At 34.8% G+C, this 12839-nt stretch overlaps 1 protein-coding gene across 1 annotated transcript; it reads right to left on the bottom strand.

Annotated features, from left to right (window-relative positions):
* Window positions 1-9394: 9394 nt before the first annotated feature.
* On the bottom strand, window positions 9395-11033 carry LOC126606679 (uncharacterized). The gene is made up of 2 exons (XM_050274052.1): window positions 10860-11033; window positions 9395-9704 (listed from the first exon to the last, which is right to left on the bottom strand). The coding sequence occupies exons 1-2, from the start codon at window positions 11001-11003 to the stop codon at window positions 9480-9482; spliced, it is 369 nt and encodes a 122-aa protein (XP_050130009.1). The 5' UTR covers window positions 11004-11033; the 3' UTR covers window positions 9395-9479.
* Window positions 11034-12839: the final 1806 nt, after the last annotated feature.

Below are 12839 nucleotides of genomic sequence, written 5' to 3'. Positions count from 1 at the left end.
TCAGAGGGCTCGTTTTAGCCCTCTGTCCCTCCAAGATTTCTCAAGATATTAATATTTTAATAAACAGTATAGGGCCATATTGGCTTCCGTCTCCAACCGAGGGCCAAAGGGCCAGAGGGCTCGTTTTAGCCCTGTCACAAAAAACCGTCTCCAACCGAGGGCCAAAGGGCCATAGGAACAAACATAATTTATTATTTAAAAACTACAATTTAAATTCAAATCTAACGGCTAAGTGACGTCAACATGATGTCAGTTAGCCGTTGGTAGCTGACATCATGCTGACGTCAGCTAGCCGTTGGATTTGAATTTTTTTTTGCTATAAATAGGGTAGATATTGGGCTATAATTCACACAACTTTAAATTCATATTGTTTAATGTTGTTTCATATTGTTTAATGTTGTTTAATGTTGTTTCATGTTGTTTAATGTTGTTTCATATTGTTTAATGTTGTTTCATGTTGTTTCATATTGTTTAATGTTGTTTCATGTTACATAATTTAATTTAATGTTGTATAAATGGCCTAGGAAGTTATAGGAAAAAAATAGAATTGAAAAAAAATATGACATAAATTTTGTGAAATAGAAGTTATAGGAAAAAAAATGGAATTTAAAAAAATATGAAACAAATTTTGTAAAATAGAAGTTATATGAAAAAAAATATGAATCAAATTTTGTAAAATAGAAGTTATAGGAAAAAAATAGAATTAAAAAAAAATTGAAACAAATTTTGTGAAATAAAAGTTATAGGAAAAAAATGGAATTTTAAAAAAAATATGAAACAAATTTTGTAAAATAGAAGTTATATGAAAAAAAATAGAATTTAAAAAAAAATTGAAACAAATTTTGTAAAATAGAATTGAAAAAAAAATATGAAACAAAATTTGATTCATATGAAAAGGAAAAAAAAAGGGAAAAAAAGAAGTTTAAATTCATAAAAATAAAAAAAAAGTTAATACAACGGCTACTAGCCGTTATATTCAAAAAAATTCAAACTATTAGTGTCGGTTATAACCGACACTAATAGTAATTAAAAATAAAAATTTTGCCTTGAATAACTATTATTGTCGGTTATAACCGACAGTATTAAAAAATTCTTCTTTAATGCTGTCGGTTATAACCGACAGCAATAGGAAAACATTAAAAAAAAAAATAGCCAGCCCTCCAGCCCTCCAGCCGTCTCTGATCTCGTGGGGCCCTCCCAGATTCCAGAGCCCTCTGGCCTAGCCCTCAGTTGGAGACGGTTTTAGGGCTATTTTCGGCCCTCTGGCCCTCTGGACCCTTCGGTTAGAGATGACCTTATTTTCTTTCAGTTTCAGCACCTCCCTCTTTTTTCTTGTCGTTGGATTAAAAAATTACAAAAATCAAGGGCTAGAATGGTGCAGAAGGTGAAAAATAGGGGACTAACTACAATATATGCATTTACTTTTTTTTAGTACATCGATATTTTTATATTACAGGAAGAGGAAGTTTGGCTAAACCACATAATGAGCAGCCTAATTTGGTATCGAATTCACCATCCACGTTTGAACCACGTGATTCAAACCTAAAACTTCTTACTTCCAAGTGAAGAGGTATACCTCCAGACCGTAGTATTGAGTGACCAATATATGCATTTACTTAATATACTAGTCTCTGGGCACACGTGTGAGGGACTAATTACATCATATGCATTTACTTAATACACTAGTCTATTGTCACACAGGAGGGACTAAATGCAGCATATGCATTTACTTGATACACTAGTCTCGTGTCATATGCTCATATGCGTGGCAATTTGCTCTTTCACGTTTTATTCTTTACTTGTAATTTTATTTCTTTTTTTTTATATTTTTCTTTTAAAATATTTTTTTATAGTTTGGGTGATATTCAATCCAAAACAATGGTTGATAATCCTATCCCTCAACTTCTCGAGGAGGAAAAGAAAATTTCTGAACAACTCATTCAATCTCTAAGGAGGGATGAGGAAATCATGTGGGCTCAATAGGCTAGAGCTAATTGGTTACAGTTAGGGGATAAGTATTTTAAAACTCATGCTACTATTAGAAAAGGGAGAAATGAAATACAAAGAGTCAGAGATGCTATTGATATTTTGTGGAATAAGGGTAAGGGTATGGAGGAGGTTCTTGTCCAGGATTTTCAACTGCGTTTTTCCTGCTCCCATACTCCCAATCCCAGTGATGTGAGTAGCTTTATTGACATTATCAATTTGTGTATAATTGATTCACAAAATATCGATTTATTAAAGGAAGTCTCTGAAAATGAAATTTGGATGGCTGAAGCAACATTGGAAACTTGACGCTCCGAGACCATATGGGTTGCATGCTACATTTTTTCGGACTTGGATTGTCTGCCCTCCCATTTCGGTGCCCTCCTCGTGCCCTCCTGTTTGTATGGTCACGGTTAAGCCACGTCAACATTTTATATTACTATTTCTTTTTGTTTTATTATTTTTATAAAAAAAACAATATAAAATGTTGACGTGGCTTAACCGTGACCACACAAAACAAGAGGGCACGGGGAGACAAAACAAGTGGGCACGGGGAGGGCACCGAAATGGGAGGGCAGACAATCCAAGTCCCATTTTTTCAACATTGTCGGTCCACTGTTAAGCATTATGTTATTAAATTGGTTAGAGATTTCTTTGATAATTGCTCATGTCTTAAACTGATTAATCCTACTAATATCGTCCTAATTCCGAAAGTTGAGAGCCTTGAGACTATTAATCATTATAGGCCTATTAGCTTATGCAGTGTTATTTACAAAATTATCACTAAAATCATCATTTCTAGGCTCAAGCCTCTGCTTGCATAGTGTACTTCTGAAAATCAAGGGGCTTTTGCCCCAGGAAAATCATTACTAACAAAACTATCACTAACATTCTTATTGCTCATGAAATTCTTTTTGGATTTAAGAATAAAAGAGGCAGGTTGGGTTCCGGTGTGATAAGGAATCCTCTAAAAGATCTCATGAGACCCGCCCACTATTACTACGAAAAAAGGACTGCCCTTCGCTGCTAGGAGAGTCAGCAACTTCTATTAGCGCCGGACCTTGAGTCGAATTGATCGTGTCATGTGGGCCATTAAGTTGGACCTTGAGAAAGCCTACAATATGCTAAGTTGGGACTATATTCGTATGGTGCTTAGTAATTTTGGTTTCCACTATAATTGGATTAAAGTCATGGAGTGCGTCACTTCAACCTCCTTCTCTATCTTGATTAATGGAGAAGCAAAGGGTTCTTTTTATCCTTCACTGGGAATCTGGCAGGGCGATCCTTTATCCCTTTACACCTTGATTTTATGAATGGAGCCATTGCTTAGACAACTAAATTTGTTAGCTTGTAATTATTAAAATAAAGTTGGTATTCTTTTTTCTCCTTTAGGGTTCAAAATTTCTAACTTGGTTTTTGCAAATGATTGTTTAATTTTTAGTAAAGTTTCTTGTAAACAAGTGCAAAACACCTTGGCGATTGAAAACTATTATAGAGGTCATCATATTACTTGCAAGATCATTTTCTTCTATTTCTTGGACTTATGTCTTTTGGGAGGCGAATTTTCTTGTTGATGCCATTACTAGCGTAGGGTACTCTATTCATAAGCATGAGAAGGCTGGCAATGGTGAGTGGCAAGCCCAGGTTTGTGCCATCTTTAATAGGCTTTTGTTTATTTTTATTTATTTTTATGGAAACGAGCTTGTTTATTTATTTATTTCATTTTGAAAGGCACACCCAAAAATAAGATAATTTTTTCTTTCCAAAAGTTAAAAAATTATGGGAAATACCCCAAAATGGGACATTTTCTTAATCTTGGGACATGAATAGGATAAACGGGCCATGCATATCATGCACAAAACCGAAATTACTAAAAGCCCACATATAAATACAAAAACCCTTAGCTCATTTCATCATTTTTGTCATTTGGAAGAGAGGATGCAGAGAGAGCTATGTGAGCTCTGGGTTTCTAGGTTGAGCTCAAATTTCTGAGCTCCGATTTCCAAGAGAGAGAAGTCGAGAGTAAAGCTTCAAAGTGAGGGTTTCTCATTTGCATCAATGTTCCATCTTAAAGACATGATTTTTGTACCAAATTTTGCGTTTTGGCTGGAAAGTTCCATTCTTTCTAGCCAGTGAAGCTTCGGCAGCCATATTTCCACTGCTATCAGGTTTGTCTCTCTCTCTCTCTCATCTCTTTCTCTCTCTAACTCAGTCATTGTCTCCATTTTTTGCAACTAATTACTTGTTTGTTCAATTAAGTTTTTTGGATTTGCAGAGATGGGAAGTCAAACAAAAGAGGGATGGGAAAAAGAGGGCCCCAAATGTGTTCTGGAAATCTTTATGTGTTTATGGGTTTTGTTACTTTAGATTTATGCGTTTCAATCTTAAGAGTTTTGCATTTAATTTTTGTTTAGGGTATTGAAGATTCATGGAGTTGTGTTTGTGGATTTGACTTTGTGTGTTTGTTACAGAAGGCTCAATATTTGTTAATTTTGTTATGAACTTGCAAATTTTTGTGAATTCGATCTGGAATGGGTTTTTGTCTAAAAATGTTTGTGAATTACAAGTCTTAGTTCAATATGAAAGAAATTGTACACGATATGCACATTTGTCATCTCTATATGATTTGCCCTATGTTTGTATATTGGTATTAGTATAGACAAGATGTTGGATTGTGAGTTTCAAAAGGTCATTAAGATGATGAGTTAAAACAATAACAATGGGTTTAAAAACAAAAACAAAAAAAATGTAAAAACCTCCATGTTTCGAACCCATGTCTTGTTGAAACTATGAATATATAGTCCCCACCATTACAAAATAGTTAGAAATGCCTGGACCAACCCATGCACAACATGATGTAGGGCGTGTGAGATTTGATAACACACCAGCTTTTATGTTGGAAACGAAGTAACAACATTTGGAAGCATTTTTCAAGTTGGGGGACAAAAAGATAGTGGTGGGGTTCTTACAACTTTTGAAGGTCACATGCATCATATCCTCACCACATAAACACCTTCAACACATTCCCTCTTTTACACCACTGATTTCATCCTCATTATGGTAGACTTGTGTATAAATATGTTTCTCACACATAGACTTGTGTATTGCCAAAACAATTGAGAACACAAACATGTCCAAGTTCCCACATGAAACTAAGGGATATAACACGGAGTTCCATGGCTGGTACAACATGAAACCTCCTCTACTTCCGGGGTTGTTGAAGGCAAATCCTACATCATCGTTTAGCTCTGTGGACTCGGTGATGCTGTTGAAAAGTATAGATCAGGTTGCAAAAGACTCGACTATGAGATGGGCATCTCCGAGTATTAGAACCACAAGCTAATGAAGGCAAAAAAAAAAGCTTGTGGACCTCAACGGTGAAGCCAACGAAGTGCTCTACCGTGCAAACAAGCAAAAAACAAAGGCTGACATGTTTGGAGAAATGATCACATTCCTAAATTTTGAATTGTTCCAAAAGCATCGGGGCCATATAGATTCGTACGAGCGTTCTCAGGATGGAAATGCCGAAATAGAGGAGGAGCGCAACAAGGGCTTTGAGGATTCTCGTCGACTAGTGAAGGGAAATGAACCGCGTCAACCATAATGGAATTATATGACATTTTATTGTTGTTCAATGTATTAGCTAAGTATTTTATGATAATAAACATGCGTACTATGTATCATTGTTATATGTACATAACATGCACATACCATGCACACAAAATGCACATAATATGCCACGCACACAAGACATGCACACCTTATGCACGTCGTATGCACTCATTAGGAAAAATTTGTAGATGCAATTCTTGTAGATGGCATCAGGAAATGAACATTATTTTTGTGATATGTTAAATTGTTTTAATTGTGACTAAATTTGTTTCTTTTCCTTTACTTTTCTTAAGATTTAGTTGTCATGTAATTTTTGTTAGTAAATGGAAAAGGGAGAAGTTATTTTGGTATCATTAACAATGTTTGCTTTCTTAAATGAAAAGATGCACATCACAAAGCATGAACAAAGCATGCTTAAGTCTCCAAAGCCCGATGTCATAGGTTCAAATCTTATAGGATATGATTCTGTGTCCTTGTTCACTACATTACGTCAAAATTAGACTACAACAATTGAGCACAAACCCAAATTTGACCTTCTTTATGCCTCTCGTGTGCATACAGTGTATAGTTTTATGGAAAAATTGAAGCCCTAAGAAATATTTGACCCCAGCCATAGAACCCACGAACTCACAAAATACAGGTAAAGCCAAGAAACCCAGTAGCCATAAAACATACAAACCCAGAAATTAAAACTCATAAATATTGCACTTTGAAATCAAAACCCATAAACAAACCTTTAAAAAATTAAAAACTTTATTACCCAAATATCGTAAAGAAACCAACATCACTCGTACTGGGCTTTAACTCATGGTGATTCATCCAATCCCACCTATGACCTTCATGAGATCTTTGGTGGATGAATTACTTTCCATTACACACCAAGCTTTTGGGATTGTGAGTTGGGAATTGTATTGCCACCTAAAAGTTAGATGCGATCTGAATCTTGGGTCACCAATTCAAAAATAGAGGAAAGAGGGGACTGATGAAAAGATGGCCATCGGTGAGAGAGAAAGGGTTGCTGCCGCTGAGGTGGGTTATTAAAGGGTGATTGCATTGTTAGGGTTCTTCGCCAGAGAGAGAGAGAGAAAGAGTAGAGAGAGTAGAGAGAGAAATAAGAAAATGAGAGGAAATAACCCATTTATATACAAGGGCAATTAGGTCATTTCAAGGTGTAGGAGAATCTTATTTTTGTCCAGTGAATGTGCATGGCGTATGCATGTTCTGTACATATTAAAAAAAAAATCATATTTTTGTCTCAAGATTAAGAAAATGTCCCATTTTGTGGTATTTCCAAAAAATTATTGACATACATGTTTTTCTTCAACAATGAGAGAAAAAAATGGTATCAAACTCGATATGCATAAAATTTGAATTTTTGACCTTTAACATACAAGTAAAATGAATATCACTGAACCGTAGTATTAAGTGTCTGTATTGACAAACTTGTTGAATTATACATGATCTCCATCAGCCAATAAGAAAATAAGGAGAAATTAAATTAATTAGACATTCCACTCTAAATTCATTTAAACATTTTATTGAAAACTCTTAAGTTTCAAAGCTCATCCACTAGAAGAAAAAAGCTCATCTACCACGATGGATGCCCGTGATAAATAGCAATCTACCACGGGCATTGTGCCCGTTAGTATTCTGGATGTGATAGAAAGTCTTTGTTTTTACCACGGACTATGCACGTTGTCAAATGCAATGTAATCATGAATTGTGCCCGTAGTAGATTGAGATCTAACACCACATGTTATGGCTATTGTGGATTACAAATTGATCACGACTAATGCTCGTTATAAAAAAATTTCCAAAAGTAAAAAATATTAAAAATGATTTAATAATATATATTTATATACAAAATTGCAAATTTAACTTTATTAAAATTCATATATTCAAATATTACACTAAAATTAACAACAAAATGAGTAGTTATATTAAGAAATATACCAAATCACCAAAATATGTAGAGACTTTGCTTCACACTCTAAAACAAAACTCAAGTCCTAGTTCCAACCTTGGTCCTCCAATGATATTCGTCTTCTCTGCAATCGTTTTTTTCAAGAAGACACACATCTCCTAAAGCCAATCACACTTTAAATTTGCAGATGGCTATAAATGTAGTTGATATTTGAATTATAAACCCTCATGAATTGGAACCACCAACCACCTATGAGACAAACAAGGAAAAATATAAAGCTTAGAAATCAAAACTCATCACTTAGGGCCCATATATTGAAAAATTCAAATCCTCAAAGTCAATTACACAAAAAACAAGCAATCTTGATGCAAGTGAATACATGATGCCTGTAAAAAAAATTGATCGCTATAATTCAAGGCTCTCCTTTTTTATTTTGAACCACCATGCCATAGATTGAGTTTCTTACTAGAAGAGGATTGTGACATGAAAAATAATAGTCAAAATGATAGAAGACCACTCCTATGTGAGAAGTGCTTGAAGGGATAAGCAAGTAATATAAGCAAAGGAGAATGGTTAAGTAAACCAAACTTAAGCAAAACTAAAACTGACATAAAAACCTTTGGGTATCAGTGGAGAAGAGCTTGCTTTCGAATTTCACAATGGAGCAATCGATTTTATTTCTCCGCTTCCGCAAAACAGTTTTCTCACACGTTCGCATTTTCCCTCCTTCGTTTACACGTCTACATATCGAGGTTTATCATGTTTTTAGATTAAAACTTCTACAAAAGAGCCTCTCTGTGTATCTATAATTAAGCAGAAATGAGAGTTGCAATACCAGGATGTGCTCCATGTAGATTGCAGAATGTAACCATGAACATCATGAAAAAGTAGGCGAAGCACAAATGTAACAAAAGTGCTTGATAGAATCCAATCAATATGTATATAGATGCAAAACATAGAAATACAAAAACTAAACAAAGTAGAATAAAAACAATCCATCGGTCTTAAATCGTGACCGACTCAAAAATAGAAGAGGAACGACGAGCTTCACAATGCACAATTTGTGTTTTTGCTGGAGTCTAGTAATTGTTGGCAGCGTCATAGAATGAAATTGAAAACAAAATTTCCTCAAACCATTCGAAGTAGCAGGAACAATGAAGCTTCTTCCCTCCTTCTCTAATGTTGGATTTGTAAATTACTTAATGTGGATTTGTGAGTTCTTGGGAGTTTATTCATCTTCTTAGTCTGTTTGCGGTAGTTTACTCTCGAGTCCTCCACGATTAGGTTTCCTTTTTGCACATTCAATTTCTTTTCTCTTTTGTTTCTATTTTATCTCAGTTTGTGGCAGTTTAGTTCGAGTCCTCCACGATTAGGTTTTTTTTCTTCCTTTTCTTCTTCTTTTGTTTATATCTTTTAATTGTTATTTTTTTCTTACAAAACTACCCTTAGTAATAATTTCTTTTCAGTTAATGCGTTTTTTTGTTTCAGGGTTATTTTGGTCCAATAATTTTTGGTAAAGCCTTGAGACATCAAACTTGACTTCTGGCTTTCTAATATTAGAGATTAGAGATACTAGTTGATTAAAAAATAAAAAAATTAAATTACAAAGATAACAATTACAGTCTGTCATAAATTAAAAAGGTGATTTTGTTAAAACTTTTTGCAACCACGGGCTTTCCTCATGGTAATATTTAGCTAAATTATAATAGGCTTTAAACGCGCGTTGATACTTTAACCATTTCAACCACGGGTTTGTTTATACCCGTTGTTATAATAATTATTTACCATGAACTTCATATGTCCGTGATTAAATTTGACTTTTTATAACGGACTTTATACATCCATGGTCAATTAGCCGTGGTAGATGCAGTGTTGTGGCGTAGTGATCATCTTAATAAAAAAACAAATTTGAGAAATACAGAAATTATCATGTGTTCTAATAATTAAGGTAATTAATTTAGAAGAATTTGGGAGGGTATTTGATGGCATTCTTGACAATCTTTTTGGAGGCAGCATCAGCAAGATCAATGCCGCATATATCCGCCAACCTGATGAGGTAAAGAAGCACATCAGAAAGCTCTTCTCCCAGATGCTCTTTATCTGATTCCTTCCAATTTGGCAACCCTCTGTCCACCTCTCCCCTCCACTGGAAGATTTCTGATAGTTCTCCTACCTCTCCCACCTACACATGCAGCATCCATCGTGTATGTTATAGCAACCATGAAAATTATTTATTTGTTTTCAAATTCCATTTCTATATATTTTCAACCACACATGCATGAATGGCTTAACTTATCTTTTTGCAATCAAAGTTTTCTAAAAATGTACACTTGGTAAAAAAAAAGAAGCTAAATGAAAGCTTTCCACATATTAGGGTATGAAATTTGCAACACCCAATATGCCGCCTTAGCCTACACCCCATCGACCCGCCTACTTGGGTCTTGTATGGATATGCAGGAAGGGGTCCTGATGTGAGTCAAAGAGAGTGTTACAGGCACTACATGTTGTTAGTTGTCCCCAGTGCGTGCCAGCTTCCCTAATCAGAATTCATCCCAATCTTTCTGAAGGAAGTGTTCAAGTGGGCAAAGTTGAAAGATAAACTTCAAAAAGTACGATCTGTCTATGGTATCCCACCCCAAATGTTTGCAAAAGAGTATTGCATGCATTATGAATGCAAAATTGGAGTAGGGATTTCATATTTCAGAAACTGCTAACCCCACTCATATTTGAATGAAAAAGGTTTACTGGCGTTGGCCATTCATGAAAGATAGCTTATGTTAAAAAAAAAATAGCAGATATAAATTGGGGCAGTTGACCAGAGCACGTCCATTTAAACCCTAGTTTGAATTCTCATTCCCGTAAATTAATAGTTTGTAATTATCAAATAAAGAAACACCAACAAATCAATGAAATGGACAGGTCATGCACGTGTTTAGGAAATATATGTTTGCATCTACAAAGAGATGTATGTATGTATGTGGCAAAGGAACAACATCTTCCAACATGTATGTACGTATATGTATATATACTTATATTCTTCAATCTGTGAACTTGAACCACACAATAAAAAAATAACCATCATAATTAATATAATCGAACCTCACAATACGAAAATATAAGCATCTTATGTCCTCAAACCATTTTCCAAAAGCAAAGAAGATTGCATGACCCAAGCGTAAAAACTAATGACAGAGAAAAGTAACACAGAAATGCGTGGTTAGGCAGAGAGAGACCAATGAACTTGTTAGACATGCATCATACATAGAAACATATACAGTGTCATGGTTACCAAAACAAATGATGATCGTAGAATTGTAATGGGAAAAGATTTAATTACCATAGCCAGGAGTAGGTTTCTGGGACTGTGGTATTTCTCCCAATCTCTAGCCTTGGCAAATTCCTCAAGCTTCTTAGAGAGGTCCTTGAGACTGATATTCTCTCTTTCTTCTTCTGCTGCATTAATCTCTTCTCCTTCTCCCATTTTTCACTCTCTCTTGGGTTTTTTTTTGTAGAAGAGAAGGACTTTTTATAGCTTAAAAAAGGATGAAGGTGCAAATTTTATTTTTCTCTCTTTTTAAGGAATAAGTATCTTGTATGCTAAAAAAATAAAAATAAAAATAAAATAAATAAATAAATAAAAGAAGGAAAAGGATAAAAAGTCTAAAAATGCCGGCCCTCTGTCGTCCTCATGTTTATACAAGAGATTCCTCACTGTCCCTCCACTGTGCAAAATGGCCAACTTCAATGCATATAATTAGTAGAGAATATTCCATAATTACTTACCATGGATGTCATGTTTGATCAGCAACCATTAGGAATGTTATTAGGGCCGGTCCTAAGAATTTTGGGGCCTTAGGCGAGCCTTTGAAGTAGGGCCCTAAAGTTTTTTGACCTCTGGTTCTTTGTACATTGATATGTATAATTTTTTTTCGCTAAATAGATAAAATATTCTATTTCTACATCAAATATCATTAAAAGTTAATATTAAAGGAATTATGATATTTCCTACTTTTTCTGTATTTTCATGTTATTTACAAGATATATAAATTTTTTGGGCCCCCCTCCCGAAGTGGGAGCCCTAGACAGGCACCTACATGGACAACCCTCAGAATTGGCCTTGGATGTTATGGCCGGTCCAGATCGTATGTACTTACGTGATGGTCATTCATTTAGTGATCTAACCACTAGTTGGATTTAGGTACCTCATAAGGGATTTATTTCCCTCGATTCAAAATGCAGCAATTTTTTTTTTTGTACATCGATATTTTTACACTAAGGGTTGCTGACGAACAATTTCGTCGCACAAGAGGACTTCACGCAGGACTTCACGCGGCAACTACTAGTGTTTGTCGCGCAAGAAAAGGCAGGTAAATAAAATTTGGCGCCAAAAGTTTACGTGACGAGTTTTTTTCTACATATTCATTTGCAAAGTGTTGCTAAAAACGGTCAGCCGCACATTAAACGCTCCTATTTATAGTGCGCATTTATAACACACTTGCGCAACCAAGGATTCATCACACAAAGTGTGTCGGGTTTTACATAAACATTGTTTCAGAACCCTATTTTGCAAAGGTTTTGTTTCAAATGATGGCTGATGTTTTAGATTCAACGAAAAGTTAGGAGGGAGAAGGCTCTCGTGAAGGGAAAGGTAAAAAAAAAATATATTGTTGAATTAATTGTTTTACATTTGATATGGTTGAAATTATTGTTTTAATAGGCTATTACGTTTTAAATTTTTGTGGTAGGAAAAAAAATGAGGAAAGCTGTGTTGACAATAGAAAGGTACCGACGTAAGCGTTTTCCCTCGTTTGATGACAAAAGTTCGGCTAAAGCGTCCGTCGAACTTAGGTTTGATATAGGGGGATTGGTGCGGAAGCAGTGTTCTACCGAGTTTAAGTCTTGGAAAATGGTGCCTGTGTACTTGAAGAACTCCATGATGCAGGAGTTATTGATAAGTTTTATTAAAAATGTGTAATTGTTTTTGTTTAAAAATAATATTTTTGCAATAACTAATTTAATTTTATTGCCATTATAGGTTGTTTGGGATATTGATAAAACCTATGAGAAGTAGCGGAAGTATGTGGATGACCTTTTCAAGATGTAGTTCTGGCAGTGGAAGTTTGATGTACTGCGAGTTACTGCTGCTGTTGCTGATGCCCCTGCTGATGACCAAGAGGAAGAGTGAACTTAAATTTTTTTTTCTTTTTTTTTTGTTTATGAAATAAGATTTATTTGAATGTTATGTTGGACTTTTTGTAAAAAAAAATTATGTTACATGGACTGCTAAAAGTTTACATTAGTTATAATATATATTTTT

The sequence above is a fragment of the Malus sylvestris genome, chromosome 16, assembly GCF_916048215.2.
Source record: "Malus sylvestris chromosome 16, drMalSylv7.2, whole genome shotgun sequence".
Classification (NCBI taxonomy): domain Eukaryota; kingdom Viridiplantae; phylum Streptophyta; class Magnoliopsida; order Rosales; family Rosaceae; genus Malus; species Malus sylvestris.
Note: the sequence above shows the minus strand (reverse complement) of the source record. Positions and strands in the feature narration are given on the sequence as shown.

Excerpts from the sequence above, each read along its gene's own strand:
- LOC126606679 (XM_050274052.1), bottom strand. The coding sequence starts at position 11,003 with ATGGGAGAAGGAGAAGAGATTAATGCAGCAGAAGAAGAAAGAGAGAAT. Across the intron at positions 9,705-10,859 it reads GAAACCTACTCCTGGCTATG|GTGGGAGAGGTAGGAGAACT; the intron begins GTAATTAAATCT and ends CTGCATGTGTAG.